Source organism: Bos mutus, chromosome 11, assembly GCF_027580195.1.
Source record: "Bos mutus isolate GX-2022 chromosome 11, NWIPB_WYAK_1.1, whole genome shotgun sequence".
In the NCBI taxonomy this organism is placed as follows: Eukaryota; Metazoa; Chordata; class Mammalia; order Artiodactyla; family Bovidae; genus Bos; species Bos mutus.
In genome coordinates this window covers 28,214,552-28,233,622 of record NC_091627.1, presented here as the reverse complement: position 1 = coordinate 28,233,622, position 19,071 = coordinate 28,214,552, and the positions used below count along the sequence as shown (strand labels likewise).

The following is a 19,071-nucleotide window of genomic DNA, read 5'->3' as shown; positions in this document are numbered from 1 at the left end:
TTTATTCTGGTTTCCATTGCTTCTAGTGTGAAGTCAGTGGTCATTCATCATTTTTCCCCATTTTGTAATTTTTTTCTCTGTCTGCCTTCAGGATTTTCTCTTTGTTCATCACTTTTCAGTGCATAGGGGTGAGGTTTTGTTTTTGTTTTTCCTATTTATTTTGCGTGGAGTTCATTGAGCATCGTGAATTTGTAAATTTTGCTTTCATCAAATATAAGGGGATTTCTGGCCATTATTTCTTCAAATAATTTTTCAACCTCATTAATTATTTCTCTTTCCTTTTTTTCCCCTTGTCAGATTGGAAATCACTATTGATCTGTGTTCAAATTCACTTTTTATTTTCAACTTACTGTTAAGTGATCAACCATCAGTCCTAAAGGAAATGAACCCTGAATATTCATTGGAAGGACTGATGGTGAAGCTCCACTTCTTTAGCCACCTGATATGAAGAGCTGACTCACTGGAAAAGACCCTGATGCTGGGAACGGTTGAGGGCAGCAGGAGAAGGGGGTGACAGAAGATGAGATGGATAGCATGGTTGAATAGCATCACCAACTTAATGGACCTGAGTTTAAGCAAACTGTGGGAGATAGTGAAGGACAGGGAAGCCAGGCATGCTGCAGTCCATGGGGTCAGGCAGTCAGAGACAACTTAGCAGCTGAACAACAGCAACTGTTGAGTGCAGGCAGTGAAATTTTTAAAAGATATTTTTCAGTTTTAGATGGTCCATTTGATATAGTTTTGCTTTTTTCTTTGTGCTGGAATTTATTTTTTCATTTATTAGTGTGTTTTTCCTTTCATCTTTGAGCACAGATTTATAATAGTTATTTTAAGATCTTTGCTAATTCTAACCTCTAGGTCATCTTGGGGTTGGTCTTTTATTAGTTGACTTTTTCCTTAGTCAAGGTCACACCTTCCTGTTTTTCTATGTGTCTCGTAATTTTGGATTGTTTTAGTCTTTATGATTGTTTTTGTTCTCATGGAACTCAAACCCCAAATTTCCATAACTTCTGTGGACATCAGCAGCAGACATTTCTCCTTAGTCCTTTTATCCATAATTGGGCTGTTTGGAGTCAGCCCCACACAAATGCAGTTCAGGGATTGTTTAAACATCTGAGTTGAATTTATGCACAAAATTCAGTTCTAGACTATCCTCCAGTTTGTTATTTTCCATTGCCTTCAATTTGTTTTTATATTTTTTTCAGTTGTTGTTTATTTACTAAGTCGTGTCCAACTCTTGTGACCCCATGGACTATAGCCTGTCAGGCTCCTCTGTCTGTGGGATTTCCCAGGCAAGAATACTGGAGTGGATTACCCTTTTCCTTTTCCAGGAGATTTCTGACCCAGAGATTGAACCCACGTCTCCTGCATTGGCAGGTGGCTTCTTTACCACTGCCACTAGGAAAGCCCATTTTGTCCAGAGTTAAATGCAGGAGGTTTTGGCCTGATAGGAGCTACTCTTCCAATTACCAGAAAATGTGACTGATTTAAATTCTTTGAGGACAGTGATCATATTTTAATTCATTCTTTTCTCTGTAAAATCTTGCACATTGAATATGCCTAGTAAAAGCTTATTAATGGAAGGATGAATAAAGTTATCACTTTCTAAGAACTGTTAATGAATCCAGCTCTTCTACCAAGTTAAGAGAAAAGGATGGCTTATTTGCTATCCATATATCTTCCATATATCTTCTTTGATGTAATACCTGTTTAGATCTTTTGCCCATTTTTTAATTGGGTTGTTTGTTCTCTTATTTTTCTTAAAGAGTTTTAAGTATATCTCGGACACAAATCCTGTATCTGATATGATTTGCAGATATTTTCCTCCTATTTGTAGTTTGTTTTTTCTTTCTCTTTATCAGCATCTTTTGTAGAACATTTTTTTTATTGCTGACATCAAGTTTTTAGACATAAGTTTTTCTTTTGTGGACTCTGCTTTTGATGTTGATCTAAAAACTCACTACCAAATGCAGGGTCACACAGCTTTGCTGTTTTCCTGGAAGTTTGATAATGTTAAGTGTTGCATTTAGGTGTATGATCCATTTTGAGTTAATTTTTATATCATGGTGTGTGTTGAAGTTCGTATTTTTTGCATATGGACATCCAGTTGTTCACGTACCATTTGATGAAACAATTGAAGAATTTTCTAATAGCTAACTTTTGAATGCTTACGTAACCAGACTTTTGTTTTATATTACCTAATTCACTTTTCACAGCGTGCCGTGTGGAAGCTGCTGCTGCTATTTTTCCATACAGAAATTGAGAAAAAATAATTTAGGTTAGTTGTTTAGAGTTACAGAACTACTACCTGTCAAAACTGTAATTTGAATCCAGTTCTCTCCCCTTCTAAGCCACATTAAGGAGAAGATTCATATGGTCAGAGTACAATTTAGAAAAATGGTAGCTTATCACATTTTGGAGATTAGATTGTAGGGTGGGAAGATAGAAGATTGCAAGAGATGGTGGTGGTCTGACCAACCAGACAACTGAAAATTAGATTTAAATAAGGTAGGAGGTTGACTTTAATGATTGGATATTGGTGTAAGAAAGGAAATAATTTATAAGTGTAGAATACAGAAGAGTAAGACTGGAATTTCCTATTGTACCTCCAGGGAATGGAAGAAAGGAAATATTTGGAAATACTGAAGAGGAGAGAGATTTGGTTTATAAATACAAACTGGGAGTGAAGTCCTGTGGATATACCATTTAAGTATCAAAGCACTTAGAGTGGATGAGATTGCTTGGGCTAAAGAGTAGAATTCTGAGGAACACTGACATTTATGAGTTGAGTAGACAAATAGGAGTTTGTGAAGAAGCCTGAGGAGAAGTAACTAGACACATAAGAAAGTAAAAAGAATTGTAAGAGAATGCCTAACATCAGAATAGCCTTACAAGAAGAGAGGAAGTGCACTGTAATATCAAATACTGTGAAATTGTAAAGAGAGAGGACTGACTGGGAAAAATACTAAATAGGATTACATTGTAAGGCTCCAGAGTTTGAAGGCTGTGAATTTGTAGTGGCTTCAGTTTTGAATCGTTTTCTCCAGCGGTACTTAACATTAGCAGGCAAAGAGACTATGACTTAAGAACACATTGTCACATGAACGGTAAAAAGCAGTTTAAACTGTTAGAAATGGGAAAAGAAAAATATGCTGTAGTTTTAGTTTGAGGAGAAGGGACAAGAATTATTCTTGTTTTAAATTATGGTTGATTTACATTATTAGTTTCAGGTGTACAGCACAGTGATTGATTATGTTCATAAATTATATTCCATTGAAAGTTACTACAAGGTAACAACTAATTGCCTCTGCTGTACAGTATATCCTTGTTACTTATCTATTTTATACATAGTAGTTTGTATCTCTTAATCTTAGACCCCTAATTTGCATTCCCCCCTTTCCTTTGGTAACCAGTAGTTTGTATCTGTGAGCTTGTTTCTGCTTTGCATATATATTCATTTGTATTATTTTTAAAATTTCACTTATAAGTGATATTATGCAATACTTTCTGTGACTTACTTCACTAAGCATAATACTCTCAGCTTCATCCACATTACTGCAAATGGCAGTATTTTGTTCTTTTTATGATTGAGTAATAATCCATTGTGTGTAAACACCACATGTTTTTAATCCATTTATGTGTTGATAGGCATTTTGGTTGCTTCCATGTTTTGGCTATTGTAAACAGTGCTTCTATGAACATTGGGATACATGTATCTTTTCAAATTAGTATTTTCTAGTTAGATACCCAGGAGTGAAGTGTTTTGAGGAGCCAACATACTGTTTCCCTAGTGGCGGCTGTTTACGTTTCCACCAACAGTGTACAAGGCTTCCCTTTTCTCCACATCCTCTCCAACATTTGTTATTTGTAGATTTTTTGATGACAGCCATTCTGATAATTGTGAGGTGATAGTTCATTTTGATTTGCATTTTTCTAATAATTGGTGGTGTTGAGAATCTTTTCATGTGCCTGTTAACCACCTGTATTTCTTCTTTGGAAAAATGTCTATTCAGGTCTTCTGCCCATTATTTGATTTGAGGTGTAGGGTTTTTTTTTTTGTTTGCAGGGGGTGGGTTTTGGTGTTTTTTTTATGTGTGGTGTATGAGCTGTTTGTTTTGGATATTAACCCCTTGTCAGTCATATTATTTGCAAATATTTTTCTCCCATTCTGTTGGTTGTCTTCTCAGTCTGTCGATTTTCCTATACAAAAAGCTTTTAATTAGATCCCATTTGTTTATTTCTGCTTTTATTTTGTCTTAGGAGACAGATCCAAAAAATACTGCTGTGATTTATGTCAGAGTGTTCTGCCAGTGTTCTCTTCCAAGAGTTTTATGGTTTCAAGTCTTACATTTAGGTCTTTAATTCATTTTTAGCTCATTTTTTATGTGATATGAGATAATATTCTAACCTCAGTGTTTCATGTGTAACTAACTGTCCAGTTTTCCCAGCTTGTTAAAGATACTGTCTTCTTTCCATTGTATACTCTTGCCTCCTTTGTTGTAGATTAATTGGCTGTAAGTGCATGGGTTTATTTCTGGGCTCTTTATTCTGTTCCATTGATCTCTGTTTTTATTTTTGTGCCATTTCCATGCTGTTTTGCTAATTGTAGGGAAAGGAATTGTTTTTAAGGGAACTTTTGAATATTAAAAAATATCAAAGCTGATTAATTTTTTATCATTGGTATAAGATCTACAAATAATTTTGAGAAATTTTGAAAACTGAAAAAAAGTAGTACAAAGTAATAATTTTGTAATAGGAACTACAACATTTTTTTAAAAAGAAGATAACTGTTGGGACTTCCCTGATGGTGCAGGGAAGATTCTGGGCTGGTTAAGACTCTGTGCTTCCACTGCAGGGGTTCAGGGTTCAATCCCTGATCTGGAAACTAAGATCCCACATGCCTCATGGCACAGCCACACACAAAAAAGATAACTGTATTGTAGTTCTTGAGCTCACTTTTTCTGTTCTTTACTTCCCATGTATTCCTTTGCTCAAGAAACTGGTAGCAATTCTTTTTGGCACCCAGAATAATCCAAGAACCCTTAAACCTCCTGGTTTTCCCACAAATTTTAGTGTTGATTGCTATGGTGGTCTATTTAGGAAAACCTATCTTTATAGAGAAGCGTATTCTTGTCCATCTCAGCTCATACTGTAACATCAGTAATAGCAGAATGTAATATAAAAATAGTTGATGCAGTCTAAGATTTTTTTTTTCTAATTTTGTTTTTGTTATTCAACAGGTTTGATCTGTGGATGAAATGAATCATGATTTTCAAGCTCTTGCATTAGAATCTCGGGGAATGGGAGAGGTAAATATTTATGAATACTAAGGATGTGTATCTCACTTTGAGTCTTTGAGCCATTGAAACTTGTTTATTAACTGTAAATCTTTTGAAAATAGTGGCGATATCTTCCAAATGATGTGGGCTTTTAAAATCTATAGTTGTGGAAATCTCGGCCTTTTTTTTTTTTTTAACTTTTAGCAGTAATGTTAGTGGGATTATTGTGTCTAGTTGATTAGATTGACCCAGTTAGATAATGTCATATTTTAGTAATGGATTGTAATAACTTTGATCAGAAAAGAGCTCTCCTTGATCTGTGTCCTGCTGTTTTATATATGTATGCTATGTTTGCTTTAGCCACACTTAATTGTTCACTATTCTCTCACAAAAATTTCTCCTTGTTCATTGTTTGCTTAATAAACTTCTTATCCTCTGCAGGACTCTACTGAAAAAAGGCTCTTTATCTGTTTGCTATTTGCAGTAAAATTAATCACTTCATCTGACTTCTCATGGATCTTTATACATACTTTTATTATAATACTGGTTACAGTGTATTCATTTTATATTAGTCTTCTCTGTAGATTGTAGCTTTGAATGACTAGCACACAGTGAGCACTCCTAATACTTTTGATTTTATCAGTCCTGTTTTATGATTTTCTTTGGGGCATCCCATTTAACTTCATCATTACATAATTTAAGGCATCAAAAATACTTAGTTTTCCATATACCTAAATGACTATTTAGAAAACTTTAATTGATTATGAAAACCCTTGTCACATTTTTGAATTGTCATGTTCTGTAGTACTAACATAGTGTGGACTTTGATAATAGAAAATAACCATGAACAGACCTAAGATGTGTAATTAACCGCTTGCTCCTGGAGATTATTTTACTTTGGTAGACCTTCAATGAGACTCACTCCATCCAATGCTGTGCTCTTCAGATGCAGAAAAAGAGTCCAGTCACTCCTCTGGGCCACAAGAGGGCACCCTGCAGCTAGCTAACCCTCCCCTTCTTCAGAACAGCGTTTTCCAAAGAGTTTGTCATTTTCAGAGGACTGATTTAAGGGTGAGTTAAGGCGCTTAAGCATAAGTATTGCCAAAGTAAACTTGTTAGTCCAGTGCTTAAGGTAAAACTCTGGGCCCTAAGAAAATTTGAGAGAAGAAATAGTTTTTTAGTTAAAAGTAGACCTTGTAGCCTCACTGCAGTGCAGTGGCTGCTTAGGCCTTGTTTACACTCTGGGTGAACAAAAAGAAACAGTTCAAAGGGCTTTTGTTTTTTTTCTTGTTACTTGTTTTCTTTGGTCTTTAGAAAGTAGGATAACATATCTTAAAAGCAAGTTGAACAGTGTTTCAGCCTAGTCTGTAACAGACTTGAACTTACTTTTTTTTTTTAATGCCAAATAGAGTCACACCCTTACCTTAATTCTGTTTAGATCCTACACTTTACTTTCCAGATCTACATTGAGTATGTATTTACAAATTGACTTTTTTCCTCCCTTTCTAAGTAGTAGTTGATAAACCCAAAGACATTTTTGCAGTTTTAAAAAGGGGGTCATGATCAGAAGTAGTACAGAGAGTTCAGTTATTTGGGGGATAAGTGGAGGGGTATTTGAGGTTTCTGGGGAAAAGAGGCTGGGTTTTTTAATGATCTAAAGCTTAAATCCAGGCATTTCTTAGTGGAAATGTCAGATACACAGAATAAAAGTGGTTAGGGTTAGGCTGTCTGGTTTTTTGGCAGGTAGTTAGAAGGTCATGCTTCTGTGACCATCTAGTAAAAATGTATTTTTTTTTAATAAGCTGTTATTCACTAATTAAGTTTTTTTCTTAACAGTTTACCAGCTAATTCTGTTACTCTAAGAGATAGTGAGAAACCTTTTGAGGTTTCTGTCTGGGTTCCCTCTCCCACAAGCCTTTCTATCTTTCCTCATCTCACAGGCAGCAGGGAACCTTCTGGGATTTCCTTCTTTGTCTGTCTCTCTCTCACCAGTCTTCTCCTTTCCTGACAGGTGAGGCTTGTTGTTTTATGCCAGAATTCATTCATTGTAATGAACTAAAAGCAGGCTTGAGTTTTCTAGAATTGCTTATTTATTTTTTCAATGCAAAATCCTTTTCTAATATATTGCCCTATCTTGACTTTTTTTTTAAATAAAGCTTTACTTATTTATTATGTCTTAAGTTGTAAATCTAATGTACAGAGCACTGCATTGCATATAGGGTTATTTCCAAATGTATTGGGTTATGTAGATCGTGATAGCTTTTACTGACTCATCATCAGAAGGACAGTTTCTTCTGGTTGTTCATCCAAAATAGGAATAGCTTTGTAATCATGCATTCATAAACTCATCCTTTCCAATTTTTTCCATAGCACATTTTTGCCAGAAAGCCCCAATTTGTATTATGTCACATGGCTTAAAAAGAGCAAAGCTAACCCATAGGAGGTTGACCTCATTTTCATTAGTATGTTGTTTTAAAACTATACTGCTGCTGCTACTGCTAAGTCGCTTCAGTCGTGTCCGACTCTGTACGACCCCATAGATGGCAGCCCACCAGGCTCCCCTGTCCCTGGGATTCTCCAGGCAAGAACACTGGAGTGGGTTGCCATTTCCTTCTCCAATGCAGGAAGGTGAAAAGTAAAAGTGAGACACATACCTACCTATTTTTATATATAAAAATTAACAGGAATTCAGTGTGTGAGTGAGTATATATACATAGACTTTTAAATAAGAAAAAGGCTCCTGCCTGAAATTCTTTAGGGAACCCAAAATTTAACTTTAAATCATTGAGTTAATGTGTTTTTGGGAAGTATTTCATAGCTTAGTATGGCAAAACTCTCTCCTTTCTTTTCTGACACAGTAATATTTAAAGAAAACATTAAAGAAAATTTGTGTAGTTAGATCCCAGGTAGTATGGTGAAGTGGAAAACATATCGGAGAGAAGATGAAGGAGACTTCCGTTTTCTCTCAGGTCTATCACTAGTGCTATATGACCTTGAGAAAGATTGACTCTTTGAAGGTAGTAATAAGAATAGTACTTGTATGAGTCACATATGTCTCTCAAATGCTCTGATCTGAGATGTTAGGGATAACTGGAGTGGAAACCAGCTGATTATGCTATGCTAAGTCGCTTCAGTCGTGTCCGACTCTGTGCGACCCCATAGACGGCAGCCCACCAGGCTCCGCCATCCCTGGGATCCTCCAGGCAAGAATACCGGAGTGGGTTGCCATTTCCTTCTCCAGGGCATGAAAGTGAAAGTGAAGTTGCTCAGTCGTGTCCGACTCCTAGCGACCCCATGGACTGCAGCCCACCAGGCTCCTCTGTCCATGGGATTTGCCCGGCAAGAGTACTGGAGTGGGTTGCCATTGCCTTCTCCGAGCTGATTATAGTTATGTCTGTAAATTCCTATCTTAGCCATTCTGTCTTGAACTTTATCCACTCTAATGAATATCTACATTATATGGTCTGAATATCATGATAATATCTGAAGCTTTTATTTTTTTCATTATGGTTATTGTGGCCTAATAACTGGATATTTTTAGAATACTGATAAATTAGACTACTATTGGAAAGAAACGTCTTCTGTGGTAGTTAAGTGTAAAAATATGGGCTTTGTAATTAAGCATTTATGGGTTCAACTCCTAACGCTGCCTAACTAGCTATACATGTATGTAATATTATATGTAATCTTGGATAGTTTACTTAATCTCTGATTCTGTGTCCTTATGCAAAATATAACTATTAGGCAACTGTTTTATAAGTGTAGTTTCATGGTCCCCCTAGGATACTCAAACTAAAAAAGAAGGCAAACAGCTATAGACAAGATATTTGTAATGAATGTTATTATAATCATTTAAAATAATCAGCCAGTTAAATGTTACTGGACAGCATGTTATTCATGTTTGGTAATATTAAGATTCATACTTTTGGTCGTGAAGATATTTACTACTTATTTTGGCATATGCTCAATGCTGTTCTAAATAGTTTATTTGTGTTCTTGTATTCTAACCTCATAGAAACTCTAAAACAGTAGCTTTATTATTATCCTTACCTTTCAGATGAAGAAACTGAGGCTGAGTTAATTATGTGGCCCAGTACAATGTAATAATGTTTGAACAACAGATTGAAGTCTTGAGTGCCTTGACTGTTTACAGTACTGCTTCCCATTGGAAGTGATGACATCTAATAATATTTGCTGTGATATTAAGAGGTATTGAGAATGTAAAAGATTTGAGAGTAGTGTGATTTGAAAACATTAAGTATCGATATCTTTTATTAACAGAGAGGACTAAAGTCTGGAAAAGCACCATTCTGCAGTTCTAGAGGACTCCCTTGTGGCTTTTGTTTTCTACATGCCTAATTGTTAGCATCTGTACCTTGTATTAACTTCCATTGTAAATAGAGTCACCTTATATCCTGATTTGTTCAGACAGTCCAGATACATGTTTTCATGGCATAATTGTTATTAGTACTCTCTTTCTCAAACTGTCCCAGTTTGGATGTTATATGAACACTATAATGTAGACATAAAGCCCTGAAGTTCTCTTAATTTTTAGAATTATGTTAATTTTTTTGGTTTGGTGATTTTACCTGACAATTTGTATTAGAAAAATCTAACGTGTAAGTGTAACTCATAATAAAAATTCTAGCAAGAATTTTATTTATTACTTATTTTGAAGTAGTATAGTAGTTTACTAGAGTGTTGACTGATTTCTTTGGAGATGAAAAGGGCAAGGCATAAGTGCTTCTTTAAAGAAAGAACTAATGAAATGGTGGATAGTGGGGATTTGAATCTGTATGTCCACCTAATCATTTCTGAGTTGGAAGGACAGGGGAGTATTTTCTTGACAAGAAATACCAAGTTGTTTGACCTTGGTTTAGAGCTTTTGCGAATTAGGGAAGTAACATGAAGCAGTATTAGATAATGTATTTTACAGATCTTCAAGATCTCTTAGCCTTTTCTGTAATGTGCTTTCCCATTTCTGCTACAGTAAAAGAGTCTCCAGGGGCAAAACACTTTTTATTGCTATTCCAACCACTGTACCCCTTAATTTTTTACTTTTTTTTTTTTTTAAGCTGTTCTATTTATTGCCTTCCCCTATATTTAGTCCATTTTAACTTAATTCTTGGCTAGTAGTTTCTCTAACAATATTTGAAATCAGTGTCTGCATTGTCACAGCTGTCTCTGGAATGGTGATAAAGGCCTTTGTTAGGAGAAGTGTTAATTTTATTAACTACTAAATTGTTTGTCCATGATAATTTATAAATGCTTGCAAAATGAAGAGATAGTCATAGCACAGTGCTTGGCAGAAAGTAGGCACACTGAATAAGTCCTTGGTGTAGACTCCCTCCAGGTTTTATAGTTTGAATGTCAAAGCAGTGATCTGTGAACTATTATAGCATTACATGGAATCTTATCCCAAAAGACTGGAATAGTCTCCTCAAAAAATTCTCACTTCTACTACCTCACAAGATCAGTTTGTTTCAGCCGCTTCTATGTCTAATAAATGCTTCTAATTAACTTATTATGACTTCATTTTTGATTACTTGTTATCCTTATTTTAATATTAAAACACTTATCTTTATGAAATGTAGGATAAAAATCTTATTCTTATAGGAACCATTTTCTTCTGCCTAAAATGGCTTATTTATACAGTACTTTAAAGGGATTAACTTGGGTTTCACTGTGAATAATTGTTCAATAATTTAAGTATATCAAGAGCAGTGTTTTAGTATTATATTATCATCTTAACATTTTGTTTGAATATTTGCATGAAACTTTATAGTGAGATTTTTTTAAAAATCGAAACAACCAAAGTTGTATTTTACTGGAATCTTTATTAGTATAGATCATTGTTTAAAATGCCTATACTTTAGGGAATTCCCTGTTGGTCCAGTGTGTAGGGCTCTTCGCTGACCTCGGTAGGGTTCAACCCTTGGTCAGGGAACTAGTATCCCACAAGCTGCGTAGTTGTGGCCAAAATAAATCAACAAAATCTCTTTTAAAATAATAATAGAAATAAAATGTCTGTACTTTAAATACAAATCATTTGCAGCTCAGGAAGATCCTAACATGGCAAAAGTTTTTTTCTTTTTTTTTAAATAGACAACTTAGTTTCCTTTAAAATTAACAGTATTTAGTTTAGCAAAAGATCCATAGATTAGGCATACGCCCAAATTGAATCCACCCTGCTCCCCACAAAAGCTGCTTATCCTGTTTTTGTGTTTGTTTTGGTCGGTAGTACTATCATTTACCTTGTTACTCACATTGTAAAGTTTTATTCTTTTTAATCAGCCTTTCATTTTTGTTAGTATCCTATTGACTCCCCTGAATGTCTCTGAAATCTATTTTATTTTCTCAGTTTTTTCTGTCAGTGCCCTGTTTCAGTTCTTGTCGTCTTGACTCTCTTGTAATTCTCCTGAATGATTTCCTTGCCTCTGGTCTAGAATATCCATTATTCTTAGAACTTTGAGGTTCCTCATAATCTGCCTAGATAGCTTTCACAGCATCAGCTCCCACATCTGTTCGTCCATCTCACACCCTGTTCTGCAAACTATGCGTTTTCTCAAGTTGTGCCTTTGTTCATCACTTCTTATGTCCTCCCCACCTTCCATTCACACTTTAGATCCCTGACACACACACAGTCTTATCTCTCAAGACCCCATATAAGTTTCACTAAGTTCATTATAGTATGGGTGTTATATATTTGTGAGCTCTCTGAAGATAAGGTCACCATGCCCTTACAGAGGCAGATACAGGTAATTTAGTGTTTTAAGTGTAGCAATAGAAGTATATACAAGCTTAATTATGAGGATCTAATAATTATGGGCTGAAAGGAATGAGTGTCTTACAGATGCTTACTTAAATGTCACATGCATTGTTTAGAAAACCAGTCTGTTCTTTTCAAACAAACATACCCTCAGTCTGGTTCTTCTGAGTGTCAGGAAAGGTAGACAGGAGAGACCTGGATGAATACTATAAAGTCTCATTAGGAATTGACCAAATGTACATTTTTATTAATCATCAAATAGTTATACCAACACAGTTTTATATCCTTCCGTGTGTTACAACATAGAATTGGACACAGGGCTTTGAGATTATCTCAAAAAGTATTTAAGGGTCTTCTTAATGTATCTCTTCCACCATCCTGCTTCCTGCTTTAGGATCAGTAGATTGTTACTATTGAGAACATAGGAAGAATTGTGAAGTTCACCTCAAATGAATTGTTAAGTAAGAAGAATTGTCTGTCATTGAAGCTGTAGGATAGGAGATATTCCAAGGGCAGTACTTGGAAGTAAAGAGAAAATTTTAATCATTTGTATAAATATTTTTATTGTATTATCTGTTTTAAGAAATTTAGTAAGTCTTTTGAAAGAATTCATTAAAAATACCACATGACAGTAAAACCATTTGAAAAATGCAGAAGTATGAAGTTGACTTTTCAGGTATAGAGTTATTAGAACCAGTATCCAAGCATAAATGGGGAGTTATTATTAACTAGACAAATTAGGAAACAGGGCACTCTTGAGTTTTCGTTAGCATTGAAAACTAACTTGTGCCTATTGATGGTAAGTTTGCTTTCTGCTGTGTTTTCGCTTTTTGTACTTAGGATGAAATTTAAATGTAATAATTTTTTCCCTTCCATATAGCTTTTGCCTACCAAAAAATTTTGGGAACCTGATGATTCAACAAAAGATGGACAAAAAGGCATATTTCTTGGGGATGATGAATGGAGAGAGACTGCATGGGGAACTTCTCGTAAGTTATTGGTGTATGTGCGAGAGTTCTGGATTTGTTGAATACTTGACTTTTTTTAAACCCTACTGCTCCCAAACGATACCTGGAGAAACTTTGTGGTATCTTTGAGGATTTCATGTGTCCTCATAATACACATTTTCTTATGTAAAGTAAGCCATACCTAATGGTTCATTTATTGATTAGAAATGTTTGTCACAGTAAGATTTTATTAAGTTTTATTTGGGGTTAAACTCTGATTATAAAATTCTTAATTTCCATTTAAATATAGGACACAATTTAACCATAGGAATTTTTAAGCTTGAATTGTATCAATGGATAGTGATCTATTAACTGCAGCTCAGACTAGCTTTATTAAACATTAGCCACAACCATAAAGGAAATAAACCCCCATAGTAAGATAGAATTCCCAGACAGGGAGCAGCCTTTGAATGTTTTTGATATCCATAGGAAACAAAGACTGAGGTCCAAGAAATTCTTAAGGGAAAAGGAACTGGAATGTAAGGAGTGTAACTCATGCGGGTGACAGTATTTATTGGTAAATTACAGAGCATACTTATATTCTTAAAATACTACTGATTATATTTTTAAATGTTTCTCAGTAAAATTTGAGATGTACATGTGAAACTCTCAACATGTATTTAACAAGTAAGATTCCGCTTTATAACTAAAAGCAGCTTATTAAAACTACACAAGATGATCAAAGTAATATAAAATCAAGTTTCTGGAATTAACTTTCTATTTTGAGTATAAATTGCCAGGTACTTTTTTTCTCCTTAAATCATTAAGAAGATTTTTAAGTTCTTTACGGTTTTAAATTTTGTTCTTAAAGGTAATTGTTTAAAAGTTAGGAAAAGCTGAAAATTTTTAGTACTATTTATAATCAAAATAGAAACAGATTGAAAACTTTGCTAAATACTAAATTAGACTAAAATACTGGGAATTTTATTTGCGTTCAACCAATATGTAATATAATGTGCCAGTTTTGGAGAATACAAAGATAAATGAGATATGTGATCCCTGCCCTCGGAATTTTTTTTTCCTGGATTTGTATTAACCTATATAGATTAAACTTATATAATTTAATTTATTCAGTTATTTGGGCCAGGATACATTTTCTACACAAAAGGCACTTTGTTTGCTAAAACAACATGCTTGAAAATTTGGTTGAAAAGCATGTTTTGATTTTTGTTTTGAAAGGTAAATGGTTAATTGCTTTATTTATCAGAACCAAATATTTTTAAAAGCATTCCAAAGCAAAACATCTTGAGCACAACATGGTAATGAGAAATCCTTTCAAGATGAATGTTAGGGAGATATTTTTGGTATGTTGTATTTGGAAGACAACTGGTACCAACAGTAAAACATTTAAGCAACTGTTTATATACTCCTGATATATCTTTTTAGTGTCAAGTTTATAATTTTAGTTAATTCCTTGTATTCCCTCTCCCAACTTTTTTTGTTGTATGGATAAAATTTTGAAGATGAATATAAGTTTTTACCAGGAGACATGAGAAAATTAGAAATGGATGGATGATTTTGTTTACTAAGTAAACATTTATTGAGTGCCAAGCATGTATAAATATGCAAATGACATTCCTTGTCCTAAAAGAATTGTCATTCTACAGTTCTTTCCATGACCACAGGAAATTTTATCATACACATACTTCCTTCTCAGCTGAACTGAATTATTTCATGTTCAATAAAAATGATTATTAATTTCATTGTGTTCTCCTGGCACTTTTAGGTCTTTGAGCATACTGGTTTCTCTAACCAGAGTGCTTTCCACCCCCATTTTCACCTATTTTTTGCTCTCTGTCCTTCATATCACTTCCTTTGGGATTCACTCTAAGACTGGGGATAAGTGATGAATACTCTTTCTCTTCCCCATAGTATCCTGGATTATTTTTATTGAAGTGCTTTTACTCTTACTATGATTGCTTCCTGTTAAACCTATAATCTCTTAGAGTACAGGGACTGTTGTGTTCTTAGATCCCACATACATATCACAATGCTTAGCATATTGGTTCAAAGTTTTTTTCTGCAAATCTGGGTGAGTCTTGCCTCAAATGTTTTTATGTTTGTATTTGCTTTCAGATCTTAAGTATTGCCTTTTTATCACAAAATACGTAGAAAAGGTATTTGTACCAGATGGATAATTTTTTGTTAAAAATAAATGGTAAACTTTTAGACTAGAAGGATTTTTTTAATTAAAAAATATTTTTAATCTTTAAAAAGGAATCTTTTAAAAAACTGATTCTTAGTCTTTACACCAAGAATAGAAAATTCTGTGATATTACTGGCTTTTTTGAATGAACTTAGTCATCTATGTTTATAGCAGTACAGCCATGTATTCTGAATCTGTCCAGTACATGACTATGAGCCTGAGAAGTGCCTCCGTCAATTTAAGAGGAGTTATTTTTATTTCAAAGTAAACTTTATTTCTAAAGTTTAAGAGGAGTTATTTTTATTTCAAAAAAAACTTTATTTCTAAAGTTTTTTGGTTTGAGTTGTTCTGAATTGACAATAGAACTTATTAATAAGAGGCTTAAAGGCAGTGGAGACTTCAAATTGTTTCTATTGCCAGTGACTTCTGAATTTGATTATTCTTCAGATAGCCTTTTACCTGCTTTTTACCAAATGACTTTCTTAATCTGTATTCTCAAGAAATGTCCAAAGGGCATTGAGTCTAAACAGATTGAAGATGTTTTTATAAAGATTACAGTAACATTCAAAACAAAACAATATACTGATTTTTCCTTAGTATATTAATTCAGTATGCTGATTTTTCTTTAGTGTATTAATTGATATGAATACATTTGGTTAGCTTAAAGGTACAAATTTGTAATTGTTTTCTTTTTTCCAAACAGACCATTCAATGTCCCAGCCTATTATGGTACAGAGAAGATCTGGACAGGGTTTTCATGGAAACAGTGAAGTAAATGCAATATTGTCTCCGCGATCAGAAAGTGGAGGCCTTGGTGTGAGCATGGTAGAATATGTATTAAGTTCTTCTCCTGCTGATAAATTGGATTCTCGATTTAGGAAGGGAACTTTTGTAAGTATTTTGAATGAAGAAATGTTTTTAAGTTGCTAGATGGTTATTCGGTTGTCTTTAAGTCAGTTTCTTATTCTGGCCCTTCCTAGAATTAAAGGTAATTTTATAGCTATTGGTGCTCTTGTTTTCTTCTCTTGGCCCCTTCTTGAAATACATGAAATGGTAGAACCGCTGGGAATATTTATAATCTTAATCATGTTTCCAAAAAAATCATATTAATTTAAAAAGTTTGTAAGATTAAAATTGCTTATTCATGGTAGTACTTGATATGACAGTTAAAAAAACAAAATCATCTTTCATTAAGTAGAATTTTAATTTCACTTGTGGTGTTACTGCTTTTCTAGCACCGCTATAGTTAAGGTTGCCTTAGCCCTTCTGTTATAAATCACTGGTTTGTACTCAATTTTTTTGGCCTTTGATAAATTCGTTGACTACAAAATTAAAATAAGATTCAATGTTTTTATTGTTTACATGCACTATAGTGTAGTTTTAGGTCACCTTGTGGTGCCTTTTTTTGTGTTCTATTAAATATTCAGAATCAAACAGACTCTTTTTCCTCAGGGCACTAGAGATGCTGAAACAGATGGACCTGAGAAAGGAGATCAAAAAGGCAAGGCTTCTCCATTTGAGGAGGACCAAAACAGAGATCTTAAGCAAGGAGATGATGATGATTCTAAAATAAATGGCAGAGGTTTGCCAAATGGAATGGATGCCGATTGCAAAGATTTTAAGTAAGATTTTCACTTTCTCAAGAAGAAAATCATATTTCTTTAGGGATTATTGCTACTAGCTGATATGACTGATTTAGGTATTTTTCCAACTTTGGGTTTTTTAATTTCCCTTTGTACCTTGTATTAATCTGGAAGATTTAAAATTTTTTATAAGGAGTATTTAGTTAATGATTATGTGCCATTTTTTAAAAAGATAAGTCTTCAAAATTCTCTAAAACAGTGCATCCCATTAAGTAATGTTAGAAATTGCTATTACCTTTCTACTAATATGGTAGTCTAAATTTTAACTGTTTTCTCCCTGCTAAAGTTTAGTGAATTTAAGGTTTAATCTGTGATTTTTCTTGGCAAACTCTTCTTGAGTTTGCTCTTCAGCACCTTTCTGTAGAGTTTCCTCTTCCTTCTATCTCTGTATTGTATCCTATCCCCCTTTTCTGAGTTTGTGCTGATACTTAATCATATTCCTGAAATTAGGATGGGAAGAACATATCAGACTTCTAAAAATTAGTGTTACGTTCAGAATTTAAGTTCAGTTGTAGATTTTTTGTTGTCTTTTTATGGCAAGTATTTCTTTTGTTCTAGCCTTTGGACTTAGGCAGTGCACATTCATCTAAATATTAGGGAGTTGTTTCTTCATATACTGAAATATACTTCAGTAATCAGATGCTTTGGGGCCTATACCTGAAAATAGTTGTTTCTTTGCGATCTTACGAACCATGAAATATTAGTTAGTTGTTAATAAACATAAACATGTACCTACCTTTAATTATCAAAAAACAGAGTAACAATACTTCTTAAAAACAGTGCCATTTAAATCTGTTCTAAATGCAAAAAAGCATCCAAAACCAGTAAACCTCTTTTGACAAGAAATAAATTTAATGCTACTCAGTTTGTTTTAGAACCTTATTCTGATTTTGCTCTTCTGCTATTACCTAATCTGTGTTTCAAGGGCATGCATTTAAAACTGAGTTGATTATAAACCCTGCAGAACATACATTTATAATTGAAGTGTTAATACACCATTAACTATAGCAAGAAAATAGCACCACTCATAGCATAATGACTTTTTCTTTTGAATCTTTTTTTTTTTTTTTTGCTGTATTAGAGTTGTTTTGTATGAAAGACTATATTTCTTAAAAAAAAAAAAAAGAAAGACTATATTTCTCCATATTAATATGAACTTTACATTCAATAGCATTCTAATTCTGTTAAGTTTGTAGTAGGTTTTTTAAATTGCTTATAAAGTATTTCTGATGCAATATTGTCTTCAACAGTATAAAAATATTTCAAAGTAATAGCTGTGGTCATATGGTCACTATGGTAGCACATCATTATTACATTAACTGATACATCATCTCTTGGAATAGAACTGAAAGGTATGAAAGAAATATAGCAGGCTTTCGTTTTTTGTTGTTACTGTTGTATAATTGCTTTACAATGTTGTGTTAGTTTCTGCTGTACAGTGAAGTGATCAGTTATACACACACACACACACACACACACACACGCGCGCGCGCGCGCGCACACACGTACCTTCTCTCTTGGACCTTCCTCCCACCTCTTTCTTTTTTTCAATGGACTGACTTAAGATCCTTTCAGTTTTTTTTTTTTCTTTCCATATATTCTGAATGAAAAGCCTTTGGATTATGCACATGAAAATTTTAATTGTGGATAAAGGGGAAAGGAGTTTGAAATTTCTTCTGATGTTGCAAGGACAGTGGTTAATTTTGAAATAAAATGTAAGTCCACAAACCTAAAGTATCTGGAAAACAATTCTTGTAATTAGTCAATTGCTTTGTGAAATGTTCTGTACGTGTTAGCAGATTTATTCCATTGTAAAGTACCTAAAGGTGGGGCAGTTACATATGGATAACCGTTGACATTTAAAGACCGGTTATAATAGTTACTACCATTTATTTAACGTACTTATATTTGAATATACTATGAAATGATAGTTCTTCAGAATGAATTTACTTCTTGTGAAGGAAAAGATCTTATATAAATTATTTCCACAGAAGGAAGGAGACTGTTAATAAGGATCAATTATGTCCAGAAATAAAGTGAAAATAGTTTAGACTGTAAAGGATGATGATAAAAAGAGAAGAGTCGGTGCTTAAAATTTAGTGTTAATAAATTTCTTCAGAAAATTAAGACTAATCGGTAGAGAAAGTTGCTCTTTTGTATATAGAATTATACTTTTCATTGATGTACATGCTTAACTTTTGATAAATATTCATTTTTATTTATTGTG

General features: G+C 33.8%; 1 protein-coding gene across 1 annotated transcript in view; it reads left to right on the top strand.

The window, feature by feature from the left end:
• PUM2 (pumilio RNA binding family member 2) overlaps positions 1-19,071 on the top strand; it is a 115,898-nt gene that overhangs the window by 20,384 nt on the left and 76,443 nt on the right. Inside the window, 4 exon segments of the mRNA XM_070379166.1 lie at positions 5,241-5,309; positions 12,929-13,037; positions 15,905-16,092; positions 16,654-16,823. Coding sequence (XP_070235267.1) covers positions 5,259-5,309; positions 12,929-13,037; positions 15,905-16,092; positions 16,654-16,823 — 518 coding nt within the window. The 5' untranslated portion in view covers positions 5,241-5,258.